We start from the raw sequence: 20,020 nt of genomic DNA on the forward strand, positions 1-20,020 counted from the left end.
TTCCCTAAGCTTCAATGCCTTTTCTTAGCGGCACTCACCTTTTGTTTATTTTTGGTTTAAGCATTAGACACCTTTTTACCTGCACACTGCCTTAGCAATTAGCTACCTGCTGCCACCTACTGATATGGAAGAGTATTACACGGTTACTCTGCCGAGCTCTCGACAGCACAGACACTCAACAACAACACATCATTTGTAGACTATAATTACTGCTTTTCAAAACATTATTTTACTCCAAATAGGTGAAATGAGATAATCTCCCACGGCACACCAGACGGTATGTCACGGCACTCTAGTGTGCCGCGGCACAGTGGTTGAAAAACACTGATGTAGACCACAAGGAAGTGATTTACATGTAGACCCCTTTAATGCGCCTTATAATCAATCCGGTATGCCTTTTGTATGAAAATACAGCTGCATAGACCCGCTATGGAGGGTGTAATATTTCTATGATGGTGAGAAGTGATCCAGCCCTACTTGGAGTGCAGTCCTGGGCTTCATCGATGAGAAGGACGTCGTATTGGTCAGAGAGGCAGGTTGTTGAGCCTTTCAGCTGCCATAGCTTAAGGTAACCTGGAAATAAAGAAAATACAACTTTACATGATGAATAATAAGTGGTGGTTAACAAGGTCTTACCATCGTGTACCATGTGATAGGCTCTGTTGTCCGTCTCCTTGACGTCCTTCATTTTGCTCCAAATCCTCTGCGCCTCTTGGACGTACAACTGAAGAGAAGTCCAAGGCTGGGATCAAACATGTCCACACATTGTCGCTAGCGTGTCCTCACCAGTTTTTCCTCCTGGCTTACAATCTTGACCAGGCGTCGAAGACTGACATGATTGGCCGGCACGTGAGCCACCGTGATGGTCTCGTCCGTTGAAGCCATGAAGTTGTTGAGAGTGTTGGCGATCAGTTTGGACCTGGTGAATCCCCCCCGGCCCTTGGGCAGGACCCCGTTGATGGAGAAGGCGTTGAGGTTAAAGGCCAGCTTCTTTTGGTACCTGCATCAAAGCGGTAGGACGTTTTTTGCTCCTTTCACACTTCAGCCTGCAAAGTCAGCTTCCTCACATCCTGCCGGTCTCTCCGTAGGCCAGAGAGTGGACGGTCTTGCAGTCCACATTCCTGGGGAAGCGCTGCGAGGCCTCCCTGGCCACCGACTTGTTGAAGGCCGCGTACAGGAAGCGGAGGTGTGGCCGCTGTTCGGCGTATTTCACCAGGGTGGTGGTCTTCCCCGTACCTGTGGCCAAGCATCCATTTCAACACAATGACATCTTCATACTTACCGTACATTCCAGACTATAACCCCACACATTGTTTTTTTAAAAGAGTGTGTCTAATTTATGCATTCTTCTTCGCTGACGGCCATTATGCAAATAGTTTTGTTTTTTTTTTACAAACAAGGAAATACACTTAAAAGATGGCGCCATCTTTTGGACCAGTTTGCACACTGCAACTGCTGCAGTCTCCTTCTATTTAGTGTGTTCAACCAGAAGTAGGTGTGCCGTTCAGTCTTCTAGCCTACCATAGCGTTTCTACTCAAAAGGATTCTTTATTCATCACTCCAAGCAACGTTTGTAAGTTTTACAATATAACTAAAACAATCATTATTACTAAAGCGTCTCATGTGTGATGTCTGTAGGAGTGTTTTCATGCATATTTGTACCTGCTATCGTAATGTAATCAAGCTAGCATCCTAGGCATTAGCTAATATGCTAACACGTTTACAAGTGTCTGTGTTAGTATTATTAACTTAGTCTTTTTGTATTGTTTCACTTTCACTAATTCCTCAGTAAGTTCACCAAAACGTCAGCGTGGAGTTATTGAGTCTGTTTAGCTGATTGGAGAGCTAGCTTGCGCAGCTAGTGGCTCCATGACCATGACTTCTGTTTTGTTTGATCAGCCGTTTTACTGCCGTGTTACAGACACCGTTTGTAAACAATTAAGGTATGTAAATAAACATTTACAGAATATTTCTGTGTAAATAAGTCTTTTCACAACGTATATATCTGTGGCTTATAGTCCTGTGCAGAAAATATTTTTCCCCCTAAAACTTAGTGGGTGTGGCTGCGCTCTATAGTTTGGAAAATTGGGTAGTTTTTTTTATGTTTTACCTTTGCTTGACTTTACAGTTAAAGGGGCTGTTTGCGACATTTCCACAGTTGCCTAGAGGGCGCCAACTTTCCAATGCATTTCACACAGTACATCCCACCCTCTCATGACTTCTACTTAATGACGTAACTACGTACGTATGTAACACATGGACACGCATTAGCTTTAGGTGTTGTTAGCTAATAATAGCAATTTGGACAGCTAGCGTTAGTTGTCATTGAATGTATATTTTAGCACAACAGCAACATGACTGCAAATTGTTTGTTGCTTGTCTTGGACAGCTTTTGTATGTGTGCACGCACTACCTGCGCGTACGAGAGAGTAAGTCACTGCCGTAAACACCAATCATTTTATTTGGGCGGGGAAAAAGTGTGAAAGCTATAGAGGAATGTGTTCTGTTCAAGCACTAATAGTTACATAAGCAAGCCGGTGGTGTTCTTGTTAGATTTTTTTTGCTTAGAAAAATGTAACTGTGAGGAAGTTGCAAAGAGCACTTTTAAGCTCCAAACATGTGGCTTGTGCTAATAATTTACATTTGTAGACAAAGTTATTCTGGAAAATGAATTCAAACAAACCAATACTACATTATGCACATAGGCAAACATCGTTTGTCTACAAATTAACAGAACATTGAAATGAATGACTGATGTAAACATTTTAGAAAAAGACATCATAGAATGCTAATTGCATTGTTTAGATGCATTAAAAATAAGCCGAGTCAATGAAATATCTTGAATAGATTGTATTTTACACCACAACAGTTGTTTAAAAGGATTTCAAGTTATGTATAAAGTTTCAGGCAGAGAAAGGAACTCTTTGGTCCAGTTTGAAAGAAAAGACAGACACAGACAGACGTAGCAAAGTTACTGAGTTCATTTTCCTTTTCCGTTCCACTGATTGACTACTACTACTACGATATAATAAATGTATTACATTTTTTAATGCCTCCGGACGTCAAATGTAGTGTTTTTTAATGCCATTTAAGGCAATGCAAAATTACTTTTAATGCTTTCTAATGCCCTGTAAAAATCCTGTCTGTTATAGTTGTTTATCACATTCTTTTTTTTTTTTTTTAAAAGCCGATACCGACATGTGGTCATGGCAAATACCGGCTGACCTCTAGTGTATTAGACCCAGAAAGTAAGCAGGTATGACCAGGAAATGAACATGTACAACCCCCGTTTCCATATGAGTTGGGAAATTGTGTTAATGTAAATATAAACGGAATACAATTATTTGCAAATCATTTTCAACCCATATTCAATTTAATGCACTACAAAGACAACATATTTGATGTTCAAACTCATAAACTTGATTTTTTTTTGCAAATAATAAACTTAGAATTTCATGGCTGCAACACGTGCCAAAGTAATTGGGAAAGGGCATGTTCACCACTGTGTTACATGGCCTTTCCTTTTAACAACACTCAGTAAAGGTTTGGGAACTGAGGAGACACATTTTTGAAGCTTCTCAGGTGGAATTCTTTCCCATTCTTGTTTTATGTAGAGCTTAAGTTGTTCAACAGTCCGGGGGTCTCCCTTGTGCTATTTTAGGCTTCATAATGCACCACACATTTTCAATGGGAGACAGGTCTGGACTACAGGCAGGCCAGTCTAGTACTCGCACTCTTTCACTATGAAGCCACGTTGATGTAACACGTGGCTTGGCATTGTCTTGCTGAAATAAGCAGGGGCGTCCATGGTAACGTTGCTTGGATGGCAACATATGTTGCTCCAAAAGCTGTATGTACCTTTCAGCATTAATGGTGCCTTCACAGATGTGTAAGTTACCCATGTCTTGGGCACTAATACACCCCCATACCATCACACATGCTGCCTTTTACACTTTGCACCTAGAACAATCCGGATGGTTCTTTTCCTCTTTGGTCCGGAGGACACGACGTCCACAGTTTCCAAAAACAATTTGAAATGTGGACTCGTCAGACCACAGAACACTTTTCCACTTTGTATCAGTCCATCTCAGATGAGCTCAGGCCCAGCGAAGCCGACGGCGTTTCTGGGTGTTGTTGATAAATGGTTTTCGCCTTGCATAGGAGAGTTTTAACTTGCACTTACAGATGTAGCGACCAACTGTAGTTACTGACAGTGGGTTTCTGAAGTGTTCCTGAGTCCATGTGGTGATATCCTTTACACACTGATGTCGCTTGTTGATGCAGTACAGCCTGAGGGATGGAAGGTCACGGGCTTAGCTGCTTACGTGCAGTGATTTCTCCAGATTCTCTGAACCCTGATTCTCTGATATTACGGAGCGTAGATGGTGAAATCCCTAAATTCCTTCCAATAGCTGCTTGAGAAAGGTTTTTCTTAAACTGTTCAACAATTTGCTCAGGCATTTGTTGACAAAGTGGTGACCCTCGCCCCATCCTTGTTTGTGAATGACTGAGCATTTCATGGAATCTACTTTTATACCCAATCATGGCACCCACCTGTTCCCAATCAGCCTGCACACCTGTGGGATGTTCCAAATAAGTGTTTGATGAGCATTCCTCAACTTTATCAGTATTTATTGCCACCTTTCCCAACTTCTTTGTCACGTGTTGCTGGCATCAAATTCAAAAGTTAATGATTATTTGCAACAAAAAAAAATGTTTATCAGTATGAACATCAAATATGTTGTCTTTGTAGCATATTCAACTGAATATGGGTTGAAAATGATTTGCAAATCATTGTATTCCGTTCATATTTACATCTAACACAATTTCCCAACTCATATGGAAACGGGGTTTGTAGATGAATAAAGAGAAGATAAGGTAACAAGTCCGTACATCACACCTAAAAGGAGGGCGGATCCATCTAGAAATTCACATTGGGCTGACTTCTTTCTTGCCCTGATGTGGGATCAGATCAGAGGATGTCATTGTGGTTCATGCAGCCCTTTGAGATTATTTATATAGCCCTTTAAGGGCTATATAAATAATCTTTGATTGATTGGTGGTGTCGACACCAAGGGTGTATGATCAATGCTACAGTCATTAGATCCATATTTTGACTGTCTCAAGATATATTATGAATATAAAACAAATGTTCCTTCTAATACAAATATATTCACCTTTGCCAATTCAGCGAATAATTCCCTGGACACAAGAGGGCAAAAAAGATTTCAACGAGTAGTAAATATTAGTTGTTGATTTAGTTGAGTTATTGAGTACTAAACAAAAGAAGGAAGTAGTTATGCTGTCAATAGCACAAAGAGAAATAAGCAGAGTTCATTCATGTGATGGCTATCCTGGATGATGGGTGGCATCACTTATCTGAATGAGGACTTTTATTCCAGCATGAGGATTGTTTGAGTGAAATAGTGACTATGACTGCACCTGCAAAGGCCACAATCTTCACCGTGTGCTCCTTCTGGATGTGGTGGCTGAGGATCTGTAGCTGCTCGGACGTCATGGTCATGTCAGCGGCCCTGGCAGGAACACAAATAATGAGCTGCAGTTCCCGTGTTCACCGTACTGTTTTACTCTCATCTTGTGTAACTGATTTATGGACAGCTACTGTACGTACAGTAACCTGCTAAGAAGGATTCAATTTGCATGGCAAGTATCCAACATTGTAACAGGATGTACAACATTAAAATGTACTCAACATTAAACTAATACACTTTTACAAAATAAATAACATTAAATGATATATTCACTGACTTTTTGTGGTTTCCTCAGATGACTTTTGCAACTGATTTCATTTTAGACAGGACAGGCTTCTGCTTGGACACCTGCATGAGCTTTTGCCAACAGTTTGAACATAAAATGTACTTTTCATAGTTGAACACTGTTTGTAGTACCGGACATGAAAAGTGTACCAACATGCATGTGACGTCAATGAAGCTCTTTTATCAATGTTTCAACGCTTATTATCAACTTGTTGTTTTCCTAAAACAGGGCTGTATGCTTAGCTTTTTCGCTAGTAACACTGGTGCTACTAAATGAAAATAATTAGCAGCACAAAAACAATGTTTGTAGCACATGTTAAATATCACAATGTCATTATTAACACTCCAACAAGGAAGACATGTGCACTCATAAATTGATGAACGTGGACCCCGACTTAAACAAGTTGAAAAACTTATTGGGGTGTTACCATTTAGTGGTCAATTGTACGGAATATGTACTGTACTGTGCAATCTACTAATAAAAGTTTCAATCAATCAATCAAACTCATACGTATACAGACTATTAAGGCTGGGCCATATGGCCTCTTTATTAATATGTGGATATGTTTAGTCCATGTCACGATACACCATATATATGTGGATATGTTTAGTCCATGTCACGATACACCATATATATGTGGATATGTTTAGTCCATGTCACGATACACCATATATATGTGGATATGTTTAGTCCATGTCACGATACACCATATATATGTGGATATGTTTAGTCCATGTCACGATACACCATATATATGTGGATATGTTTAGTCCATGTCACGATACACCATATATATGTGGATATGTTTAGTCCATGTCACGATACACCATATATATGTGGATATGTTTAGTCCATGTCACGATACACCATATATATGTGGATATGTTTAGTCCATGTCACGATACACCATATATATGTGGATATGTTTAGTCCATGTCACGATACACCATATATATGTGGATATGTTTAGTCCATGTCACGATACACCATATATATGTGGATATTTTGCCTTAGCCTTGAATGAACACTTGATGCATATAATCACAGCAGTATGATGATTCTATGTGTCTACATTAAAACATTCTTCTTCATACTGCATTCATATATGCTACTTTTACTTTCATGCAGAGAGGGAAATCACAACTAAAAGTGTATTTATTAAACAGTTATTAAGCAGTGGCACAAACATTCATGTCATTTCCAAACAGAAAGTGCAAGATTGTCAGAGACATTTTAAAACAAGCTATTAGTGCACTTTTGTGCATGATGTCACTAAGATGACATATCAAAACAACACTAAATTAAAGTGCACTTTTTGTACAGAATGCTACTACAATAGTTTAAAACAAATAAAGTGCACTTTTGTGCATGATATCACACAAGATATTTCAATAAGTGTCAAATAAAAATGAGCTGCATAATAGGACATCAAATAGTGTATGTCCTTCACTATGTGGTAGGTTCCTGCGGATGTTATCTCCTTCTGTTGTTGACTATTTGTTTCATACGGTGTTGATGTGGAAATGGTTGCTTGGGCATTTTGTGGGTGTGGCACCGAACGGAGATGTTGACATGCGGAGTTTCAAGCACTTTTCATTCTTTAGCAGGTGACTTTTCAAATGATGCTACATATTAGCAGTGCTGCTACTTTTTGTAGCAACGCTTTTGCCGCATACCGTATTTCCTTGAATAGCCGCCGGGGCGCTAATTAATTTAAAACCTCTTCTCACTCCTGTGCTTACCAAAAGCATGCGGAATGGGCAAGCATGCGCTAATTATTTTAAAACCTTTTCTCACTCCGGCGCTTACCTTATCATGAAAAGCACATTTAATTAAAAAAAACGTTATTATGGTCTTACCTTTACTTATAAATGAGTCCATGTGCAGCTGCTTCTGATCAAAAGCAGTCTTCCTTATCTTTCTTCAATTTTAAAAGTCTCTCTGTCTCGATGGAGATATTCCTTTAAGTATTACCTCCTGCTTCGATTGAAAGTCCAGTTTAGAAAACTGTTTTATTTTAGATATGTAATCCTTCATGTTAAAAGTGCAAGCAAACGATCGCTGCTCACGCTTGCTGCTTGTTGTCTTCTTCTGCAGCACCGGTCTTCTGCAATACTGGTAGTCGCAAGAAGGATCACTAGCGCCCTCTACCACCAGGAGGCGGGAGTCATTTAATGACTCATATTTGACGCGGCGGAAGTGCCAAGCATGCGCTAATTATTTTGCGAAACAAGTTTGACCCGGCTGTAATTCTAGGCAGGCGAATACTATATTCCCGGCGGCAATTCAAGGAAATACGGTACTTGACATATTACGGTTGTCTGTTCAACATCTTGCCACTTGAAGCCAAACCACCAGCAGACGATGGACCCCCTGCTGTTTTTCTTGGGAATTAATTATTCCTCCATTTGTTACCAGATTGGCACCTTCTCTCTCTCGTATTACCACTCGCACCACTCCGCTAGCATCACAGCTAACGTTACCATTCCGCTACATCTCTGCTGGGCGAGGGCGTATGACGTTGCACGTGCGACAGTATGTGACGTATGTAAGAAGGTGTGCTTGTTTTATGCTTCTGTGAGAAGGAGAGACAAGAAAGAGTGAGAAGAGCCTGTAGTGTAATGCCTGCAGCTAAAAGCAAATGTGTGAGAACGTATACTCGAATATCACCATATAGTCATTTTCTATATCGCACAGAGACAAACCTGCGATATATCCAGTATATTCCATATATCACCCAGCCCTACACACTACTACTGTAATGCTCAGTTAAACACAGAGAACTGTGCTAGTAACACCAGTGTAGGACTGGACCACAACTAACACCAGTGTAGGACTGGGCCACATGGACCACAACTAACACCAGTGTAGGGCTGGGCCACATGGACCACAACTAACACCAGTGTAGGACTGGGACACATGGACCACAACTAACACCAGTGTAGGACTGGGCCACATGGACCACAACTAACACCAGTGTAGGACTGGGCCACATGGACCACAACTAACACCAGTGTAGAACTGGGCCACATGGACCACAACTAACACCAGTGTAGGACTGGGCCACGTGGACCACAACTAACACCAGTGTAGGACTGGGCCACATGGACCACAACTAACACCAATGTAGGACTGAGCCACATGGACCACAACTAACACCAGTGTAGGACTGGGCCACATGGACCATAACTAACACCAGTGTAGGACTGGGCCACATGGACCACAACTAACACCAGTGTAGGACTGGGCCACATGGACCACAACTAACACCAGTGTAGGACTGGGCCACATGGACCACAACTAACACCAGTGTAGGACTGGGCCACATGGACCATAACTAACACCAGTGTAGGACTGGGCCACATGGACCACAACTAACACCAGTGTAGGACTGGGCCACATGGACCACAACTAACACCAGTGTAGGACTGGGCCACATGGACCACAACTAACACCAGTGTAGGACTGGGCCACATGGACCACAACTAACACCAGTGTAGAATTGGGCCACATGGACCACAACTAACACCAGTGTAGGACTGGGCCACATGGACCACAACTAACACCAGTGTAGGACTGGGCCACATGGACCATAACTAACACCAGTGTAGGACTGGGCCACATGGACCACAACTAACACCAGTGTAGGGCTGGGCCACATGGACCACAACTAACACCAGTGTAGAACTGGGCCACGTGGACCACAACTAACACCAGCGTAGGACTGGGCCACGTGGACCACAACTAACACCAGCGTAGGTCTGGGCCACGTGGACCACAACTAACACCAGCGTAGGACTGGGCCACGTGGACCACAACTAACACCAGTGTAGGACTGGGCCACGTGGACCACAACTAACACCAGTGTAGGACTGGGCCACATGGACCACAACTAACACCAGTGTAGGACTGGGCCACATGGACCACAACTAACACCAGTGTAGGACTGGGCCACATGGACCACAACTAACACCAGTGTAGGACTGGGCCACATGGACCACAACTAACACCAGTGTAGGACTGGGCCATATGGACCACAGCTAACACCAGTGTAGGGCTGGGCCACATGGACCACAACTAACACCAGTGTAGGACTGGGCCACATGGACCACAACTAACACCAGTGTAGAACTGGGCCACATGGACCACAACTAACACCAGTGTAGAATTGGGCCACATGGACCACAACTAACACCAGTGTAGGACTGGGCCACATGGACCACAACTAACACCAGTGTAGGACTGGGCCACATGGACCATAACTAACACCAGTGTAGGACTGGGCCACATGGACCACAACTAACACCAGTGTAGGACTGGGCCACATGGACCACAACTAACACCAGTGTAGGACTGGGCCACGTGGACCACAACTAACACCAGTGTAGGTCTGGGCCACGTGGACCACAACTAACACCAGTGTAGGACTGGGCCACGTGGACCACAACTAACACCAGTGTAGAACTGGGCCACGTGGACCACAACTAACACCAGTGTAGGACTGGGCCACATGGACCACAACTAACACCAGTGTAGAACTGTGCCACATGGACCACAACTAACACCAGTGTAGGACTGGGCCACAACTAACACCAGTGTAGAACTGGGCCACATGGACCACAACTAACACCAGTGTAGGACTGGGCCACAACTAACACCAGTGTAGGACTGGGCCACATGGACCATAACTAACACCAGTGTAGGACTGGACCACAACTAACACCAGTGTAGGACTGGGCCACATGGACCACAACTAACACCAGTGTAGGACTGGGCCACGTGGACCACAACTAACACCAGTGTAGGACTGGGCCACATGGACCACAACTAACACCAGTGTAGGACTGGACCACATGGACCACAACTAACACCAGTGTAGGACTGGGCCACGTGGACCACAACTAACACCAGTGTAGGACTGGGCCACGTGGACCACAACTAACACCAGTGTAGGACTGGGCCACATGGACCACAACTAACACCAGTGTAGGACTGGGCCACATGGACCACAACTAACACCAGTGTAGAACTGGGCCACATGGACCACAACTAACACCAGTGTAGAACTGGGCCACATGGACCACAACTAACACCAGTGTAGGACTGGGCCACATGGACCACAACTAACACCAGTGTAGGACTGGGCCACATGGACCACAACTAACACCAGTGTAGAACTGGGCCACATGGACCACAACTCTTATTTCCATATAGTTTGGCCCACAAACTAATCCATAAATGGAAATATCCCTAGACATAACTGAATATCTTCACTATGCCTTGATTTGACATTTTCCAGACTGATGGGGATCCTAAGTACACAAAAAATATAATATTCAATCCTATTTAAAAAAAAACATTTAGCTATACTCAATTTCAAACCGTACGTCACGATTCGATTACGATTCAGGAGCTACGATTGGATTACAAATAGATTATTGATGCATCTTAAATTTATGTATGTTGATGCAGTTTGACATTTTTCGTTGCACGAAGTAAGCACTTATCACTTACAACTTTTCAAAACAGTGCATTTGTAAAAAAGAAAGTTGAATAAACTCCCATTACATTTATTACATTAATGGAAATGTGTTTTATTTGATTTGTCATTATTTGCCCCGCCTCCATTGAGTATACATACAGTTCATGAACGTACCTGCCAGGTGAGGCGCTGATATAAAATGGTCCATTCTCCATCAGATGGAGCACATAGTAGATGTTGTAATGCAATCTGAGGACACACCACACAAAAAGTCTTCACCTGAAAAGAACTGAAATGTCATGTGTGTGAGGCCTCGCCTGTCACTGATCTTCACTCGGTTCCTCTTGGCTGCCAGCAACACCATGGCCATGTGGCTGAGGTACTCTGTGATGGCCAGGTGTGACACCACGCCACTCAGCAAAGACACCAAAGTCTGCACGTCAGCCACGCTCTCAGCCAGGAGCAGGATCACCGCCATGGCTGCAAAGGGGTTGGGAGCCTTTGGGGTGGAACACACAGGTCACTATGGAGAGCAGGATGAGGCCATGATGACATAGGTGTGGCTTAGAGAGACTCACCTCAGTCTCAAGGTGTTTGCACTTGGGAACATTACGGATGCGTAACCTAATGGAGGCCTCGGCGTGCGGGAAAAGGCGATGTTTCTTCACACACCCCAGGACGTCTTCTGGATGCACTCTCTCACCAAACCTATGGTGTGCCATTGAACTGTCCAACAAACGTTTGGTTATTACTAGAGATGTCCGATAATATCGGCCGATAAACGCTTTAAAATGTAATATCGGAAATTAACGGTATCGTTTTTTTAAATTATCGTATCTGTTTTTGTTTTGTATTAAATCAACATAAAAAACACAAGATACACTTACAATTAGTGCACCAACCCAAAAAACCTCCCTCACACTCACACAAAAGGGTTGTTTCTTTCTGTTATTAATATTCTGGTTCCTACATTATATATCAATATATATCAATACAGTCTGCAAGGGATACAGTCCGTAAGCACACATGATTGTGCGTGCTGCTGCTGCTCCACTAATAGTACTAACCTTTAACAGTTAATTTTACTCATTTTCATTCATTACTAGTTTCTATGTAACTGTTTTTATATTGTTTTACTTTCTTTTTTATTCAAGAAAATGTTTTTCATTTATTTATCTTATTTTATTAATTTTTTTAAAAAAGGACCTTATCTTCACCATACCTGGTTGTCCAAATTAGGCATAATAATGTGTTAATTCCACCACCGTATATATCGGTATCGGTTGATATCGGTATCGGTAATTAAGAGTTGGACAATATCGGCAAAAAAGCCATTATCGGACATCCCTAGTTATTACACACTTTCACTTCCTAGTAGAGATCCACTGTTCTTTTTCAGGGCCAATACCCATTTTTAGTAGTCAAAGAGGCAGATAACAGACATTCATTTGCAGTAAAACTTATTTAAAGATGAATATTATATGTCACTAAACAGCTGGACAAGGCTTTAGGTTGGTTTTTGAACATAATTTTTTAGGAATGGTCGGACCAGTACTGACATAATGTTTGATGTTGTGTTTAATTATCATCAAACACCTTTATTACGTGTGTCTAAGGGGAACATCAACATTTTATTAATTTTTATTACGTGTGTCTAAGAGGAACATCAACATTTTATTTCTAAATATGGAACATCTCCTGGGAAAATTGGTCAAAATATGACATTTGTGTACATCACAATAACTCATCTACTCCATTGTGTACACTTTTATAACACTTTATGGATTTAGTACATCGTAAGGTTTCTAAAATGTTGTCAACATTTCAATAAAAATAATTCTGGGCTCCTTCACGTAGATTATAGTTGAGACATTTTCAAGATGGCTGAAATTTCTTCCTGGATGTTACAGAAAGTATGAGAATGTGTGAGCTGCTGCCTCACCTTCTTTACTTATAAAATTTCATATTTGTCAAAATATTTACACAAAGTTGGGATTTTTGGCAGAGATCTCTTTTTTTGTCATCTTCATGTGCATCTAGGGCTGAACAATTAAGGCAAAAATAATATTAAGCATCAATAACACAAGTGCTCATTATTTTGAAAACATGAGTATTTATTGTAGCACCAAAACTTATTTTTAAATATAGTTTAAAAAAAAAAACGAACATAAATTACAAACAAATAAACCACAATGAGTGAAACAATAATAATAGTATTAACAGTACATTTAAATAATGATAGCAATATAAAAAACAATTGAATATAATTTTTTCTGTTTTGTTTATTAGCTTATACACATATTTTACCACCATAGAGTGTGTGCTTTTTGTGTCAAATAAGATTTCATAAAATGTTAATTAAATGCAAAAATCTTCACATTTATTGGTATATCTTTGGACAATTTGGACAGGTGCATTTATATTATTCACATGTGAATAATGCTGTGTAATAGACTGTATTTATATTATTCACACGTGAATAATGCTGTATAATAGACTGTATTTATATTATTCACATGTGAATAATGCTGTATAATAGACTGTATTTAAATAATTCACATGTGAATAATGCTGTATAATAGACTGTATTTATATTATTCACATGTGAATAATGCTGTATAATAGACTGTATTTACATTATTCACATGTGAATAATGCTGTATAATAGACTGTATTTATATTATTCACATGTGAATAATGCTGTATAATAGACTTTTTTTATATTATTCACATGTGAATAATGCTGTATAATAGACTGTATTTATATTATTCACATGTGAATAATGCTGTATAATAGACTGTATTTATATTATTCACATGTGAATAATGCTGTATAATAGACTGTATTTATATTATTCACATGTGAATAATGCTGTATAATACTTTTTTTTATATTATTCACATGTGAATAATGCTGTATAATAGACTGTATTTATATCATTCACATGTGAATAATTCTGTATAATAGACTGTATTTATATCATTCACATGTGAATAATTCTGTATAATAGACTGTATTTATATTATTCACATGTGAATAATGCTGTATAATAGACTGTATTTATATTATTCACATGTGAATAATGCTGTATAATAGACTGTATTTACATTATTCACATGTGAATAATGCTGTATAATAGACTGTATTTATATTATTCACATGTGAATAATGCTGTATAATAGACCTTTTTTATATTATTCACATGTGAATAATGCTGTATAATAGACTGTATTTGTATTATTCACATGTGAATAATGCTGTATAATAGACTGTATTTACATTATTCACATGTGAATAATGTTGTATAATAGACTGTATTTACATTATTCACATGTGAATAATCAATCAATCAATGTTTATTTATATAGCCCTAAATCACAAGTGTCTCAAAGGGCCTGTATAATAGACTGTATTTATGTTATTCACAATGCCGTCGGCTTCGCTGGGCCTGAGCTCATCTAAGATGGACTGATACAAAGTGGAAAAGTGTTCTGTGGTCTGACGAGTCCACATTTCAAATTGTTTTTGGAAACTGTGGACGTCGTGTCCTGCGGACCAAAGAGGAAAAGAACCATCTGGATTGTTATAGGTGCAAAGTGTAAAAGGCAGCATGTGTGATGGTATAGGGGTGTATTAGTGCCCAAGACATGGGTAACTTACACATCTGTGAAGGCACCATTAATGCTGAAAGGTACATACAGCTTTTGGAGCAACATATGTTGCCATCCAAGCAACGTTACCATGGACGCCCCTGCTTATTTCAGCAAGACAATGCCAAGCCACGTGTTACATCAACGTGGCTTCAAGTAAAAGAGTGCGGGTACTAGACTGGCCTGTCTGTACTCCAGACCTGTCTCCCATTGAAAATGTGTGGCATAAAATAGCACAAGGGAGACCCCCGGACTGTTGAACAACTTAAAAGAATTCCACCTGAGAAGCTTAAAAAATGTGTCTCCTCAGTTCCCAAACCTTTACTGAGTGTTGTTAAAAGGAAAGGTCATGTAACACAGTGGTGAACATGCCCTTTTCCAACTACTTTGGCACGTGTTGCAGCCATGAAATTCTAAGTTAATTATTATTTGCAAAAAAAAAATAAAGTTTATGAGTTTGAACATCAAATATGTTGTCTTTGTAGTGCATTCAACTGAATATGGGTTGAAAAGGATTTGCAAATCATTGTAATCTAACACAATTTCCCAACTCATATGGAAACGGGGTTTGTACTTCTGTTGGAGTTAAAGGGGAAAAAAAGCCGATACTGATATCGATATTTGTCAAAATGCCAAATATGGTCCCGGCCGACAAGTGGGTGGATCTCTACTGGTTATTTGGTAAGGCCAACTTACATGACAAGGTTATTTGGTAAGGCCAACTTACATGACAAGGTTTCGGATGCCGAGCGGTGACACCGCTGGAAGAAGTATGCCGCAGTTTTTGAGAGAGACGGTGACGTGGTAGACCGTGTCCTCCTCCTCCATCATGTAGCGGTAGTACCTCTTCTTGTAGGGCATGAACTGCAGGGAGGGACAGCTGATTAATACACCCTCACGTGGGCGTTGGAAAGCTGGGCCGGACCTTGCCGTCCTCCACCATGTTGCGCCAGCGCTGGCAGACCAGCACGGCGCTCCTGTAGAGGTCCTGGGCAGGGAGGAGGCTGAGGACCTGGCTCAGCACCTCCTCAGGGAGGTCGTGGATGTGACCCCGCGGCTGCTGCAGTTCCTTACTGCTGCCCAGGAGCCCGTAGGTGGCGTCGGGCAGAGGCTCCACCTCCGGCACCGTGCCATCAGAACCGTCAAACTCGTCATCGAACATCTCCGCCGTGATTCCCTCCAAATAGTCCATCTCCTCTGGGTCAGACTGCCTCTCCTCGGCAGCTGGGCTCCAGTCCTCCTCCTCAGTGCTGTCCTCTGCTGATTGCTGCCCGTAGCTAGACACCCCTCCTGCTGGTGCATGTTACAATGATGTCATAATGATGGTGCATGTTACAATGATGTCATAATGATGGTGCGTGTTACAATGATGTCATAATGATGGTGCATGTTACAATGATGTCATAATGATGGTGCAGACCCCTCCTGCTGGTACATGTTACAATGATGTCATAATGATGGTGCATGTTACAATGATGTCATAATGATGGTGCATGTTACAATGATGTCATAATGATGGTGCACACCCCTCCTGCTGGTGCATGTTACAATGATGTCATAATGATGGTGCATGTTACAATGATGTCATAATGATGGTGCGTGTTACAATGATGTCATAATGATGGTGCATGTTACAATGATGTCATAATGATGGTGCACACCCCTCCTGCTGGTGCATGTTACAATGATGTCATAATGATGGTGCATGTTACAATGATGTCATAATGATGGTGCGTGTTACAATGATGTCATAATGATGGTGCATGTTACAATGATGTCATAATGATGGTGCAGACCCCTCCTGCTGGTGCATGTTACAATGATGTCATAATGATGGTGCATGTTACAATGATGTCATAATGATGGTGCATGTTACAATGATGTCATAATGATGGTGCATGTTACAATGATGTGATGGTGCAGACCCCTCCTGCTGGTGCATGTTACAATGATGTCATAATGATGGTGCATGTTACAATGATGTCATAATGATGGTGCAGACCCCTCCTGCTGGTGCATGTTACAATGATGTAATAATGATGGTGCATGTTACAATGATGTCATAATGATGGTGCATGTTACAATGATGTCATAGTGATGGTGCAGACCCCTCCTGCTGGTGCATGTTACAATGATGTCATAATGATGGTGCATGTTACAATGATGTCATAATGATGGTGCGTGTTACAATGATGTCATAATGATGGTGCATGTTACAATGATGTCATAATGATGGTGCACACCCCTCCTGCTGGTGCATGTTACAATGATGTCATAATGATGGTGCATGTTACAATGATGTCATAATGATGGTGCGTGTTACAATGATGTCATAATGATGGTGCATGTTACAATGATGTCATAATGATGGTGCAGACCCCTCCTGCTGGTGCATGTTACAATGATGTCATAATGATGGTGCATGTTACAATGATGTCATAATGATGGTGCAGACCCCTCCTGCTGGTGCATGTTACAATGATGTCATAATGATGGTGCATGTTACAATGATGTCATAATGATGGTGCAGACCCCTCCTGCTGGTGCATGTTACAATGATGTCATAATGATGGTGCAGACCCCTCCCGCTGGTACATGTTACAATGATGTCATAATGATGGTGCATGTTACAATGATGTCATAATGATGGTGCAGACCCCTCCTGCTGGTGCGTGTTACAATGATATCATAATGATGGTGCATGTAACAATGATGTCATAATGATGGTGCAGACCCCTCCTGCTGGTGCATGTTACAATGATGTCATAATGATGGTGCAGACCCCTCCTGCTGGTGCATGTTACAATGATGTCATAATGACGGTGCAGACCCCTCCTGCTGGTGCATGTTACAATGATGTCATAATGATGGCACAGACCCCTCCTGCTGGTGCATGTTACAATGATGTCATAATGATGGTGCAGACCACTCCTGCTGGTGCATGTTACAATGATGTCATAATGACGGTGCAGACCCCTCCTGCTGGTGCATGTTACAATGATGTCATAATGATGGTGCATGTTACAATGATGTCATAATGATGGTGCAGACCCCTCCTGATGGTGCATGTTACAATGATGTCATAATGATGGTGCAGACCCCTCCTGCTGGTGCATGTTACAATGATGTCATAATGATGGTGCATGTTACAATGATGTCATAATGATGGTGCACACCCCTCCTGCTGGTGCATGTTACAATGATGTCATAATGATGATGCATGTTACAATGATGTCGTAATGATGGTGCGTGTTACAATGATGTCATAATGATGGTGCATGTTACAATGATGTCATAATGATGGTGCAGACCCCTCCTGCTGGTGCATGTTACAATGATGTCATAATTATGGTGCATGTTACAATGATGTCATAATGATGGTGCAGACCCTCCTGCTGGTGCATGTTACAATGATGTCATAATGATGGTGCAGACCCCTCCTGCTGGTGCATGTTACAATGATGTCATAATGATGGTGCAGACCCCTCCCGCTGGTGCATGTTACAATGATGTCATAATGATGGTGCAGACCCCTCCTGCTGGTGCATGTTACAATGATGTCATAATGATGGTGCATGTTACAATGATGTCATAATGATGGTGCAGACCCCTCCTGCTGGTGCATGTTACAATGATGTCATAATGATGGTGCATGTTACAATGATGTCATAATGATGGTGCAGACCCCTCCTGCTGGTGCATGTTACAATGATGTCATAATTATGGTGCATGTTACAATGATGTCATAATGATGGTGCAGACCCCTCCTGCTGGTGCATGTTACAATGATGTCATAATGATGGTTCAGACCCCTCCTGCTGGTGCATGTTACAATGATGTCATAATGATGGTGCAGACCCCTCCCGCTGGTGCATGTTACAATGATGTCATAATGATGGTGCAGACCCCTCCTGCTGGTGCATGTTACAATGATGTCATAATGATGGTGCATGTTACAATGATGTCATAATGATGGTGCAGACCCCTCCTGCTGGTGCATGTTACAATGATGTCATAATGATGGTGCATGTTACAATGATGGACATTACACTGGTGGAGGGTTGTCCCCATACCAAAATGTATTTCGATACTTTTCTAAATAAAGGGGAGCACAAAAAATGTCATTATTGTCTTTATTGTAACAAAAAATGTTAGTGTACATGAAACATATGTTTATTATTGTCATTTAGTCCTTAAATAAAATAGTGAACATACTAGACAACTTCTCTTTTAGTAGTAAGTAAACAAACAAAGACTCCTAATTAGTCTGCTGACGTATGCAGTATCATATTGTGTCATTTATACACCTATTATTTTGTACACATTATGAGGGACAAACTGTAAAAATTGATTATTCATCTACTTGTTCATTTACTGTTAATATTTGCTTATTTTCTGTTTTAACATGTTCTATCTACACTTCTGTTAAAATGTGATAATCACTTATTCTTCTCTTCTTTGATACTTGACATTAGTTTTGGATGATACCACACATTTAGGTATGGATCTGATACCAAGTAGTTACAGGATCATACCACCCTGCATCTGAGTCCTATTTTTTGAGCAACCCTGACACTTGACACAGTACATTGGTGCACAAACACGTGATTTGCTGGGGAAGTTTACCACATTTCCTTCTCTTGGCAGTTGTCCCTGGCTGCAGGTTGCAGGTTGTTGTTGTGTGTAGAGGATGGATGAGGACTTGGACTCCTTCTGCACTTCTTGCCAGCTCTTCTGCATTCAAATGTCGCCTCTTGGCTCTGCCTGCCCAGCGTAAACAGCACATTTCAACGCAGTGATGCACACTTTTCTGCGTTAATTATAGATGTGAAACAAATATGATGAGGAGGTCACAATGTGTGATTTGTTTAGCTCAGGGGTCGGCAACCCAAAATGTTGAAAGAGCTATATTGGACCACAAATACAAAAAAGTAATCGGTCTAGAGCCGCAAAAAAGTAAAAGCCTTATATAAGTGTTATAATGATGGCAACACATGATGTAAGTGGCTAATTAGCTACATTAGCCTACTAACAAAATGACTTTGTGTCGCAGGCTGACGCAAATCTTTGTTGACAGAAATTTTGAAATGTAATATTTATTCTACACAT

General features: G+C 41.1%; 1 protein-coding gene across 3 annotated transcripts in view; it reads right to left on the reverse strand.

The window, feature by feature from the left end:
• fbxo18 (F-box DNA helicase 1) overlaps positions 1-20,020 on the reverse strand; it is a 73,805-nt gene that overhangs the window by 51,930 nt on the left and 1,855 nt on the right. For 2 of the 3 annotated variants that reach the window (XM_062066344.1, XM_062066346.1), the window contains exons 2-12: positions 19,538-19,675; positions 15,837-16,204; positions 15,639-15,775; positions 11,839-11,986; positions 11,578-11,759; positions 11,435-11,509; positions 5,443-5,534; positions 1,068-1,236; positions 787-1,000; positions 637-724; positions 478-573 (exon numbers count right to left, since the gene is read on the reverse strand). In XM_062066344.1, coding sequence (XP_061922328.1) covers positions 478-573; positions 637-724; positions 787-1,000; positions 1,068-1,236; positions 5,443-5,534; positions 11,435-11,509; positions 11,578-11,759; positions 11,839-11,986; positions 15,639-15,775; positions 15,837-16,204; positions 19,538-19,675 — 1,707 coding nt within the window. The remainder of the gene's footprint in view (positions 1-477; positions 574-636; positions 725-786; positions 1,001-1,067; positions 1,237-5,442; positions 5,535-11,434; positions 11,510-11,577; positions 11,760-11,838; positions 11,987-15,638; positions 15,776-15,836; positions 16,205-19,537; positions 19,676-20,020) is intronic. The other variant, XM_062066345.1, reaches the window with a different exon arrangement.

Source organism: Entelurus aequoreus, linkage group LG12 (assembly GCF_033978785.1).
Source record: "Entelurus aequoreus isolate RoL-2023_Sb linkage group LG12, RoL_Eaeq_v1.1, whole genome shotgun sequence".
Lineage (NCBI taxonomy): Eukaryota > Metazoa > Chordata > Actinopteri > Syngnathiformes > Syngnathidae > Entelurus > Entelurus aequoreus.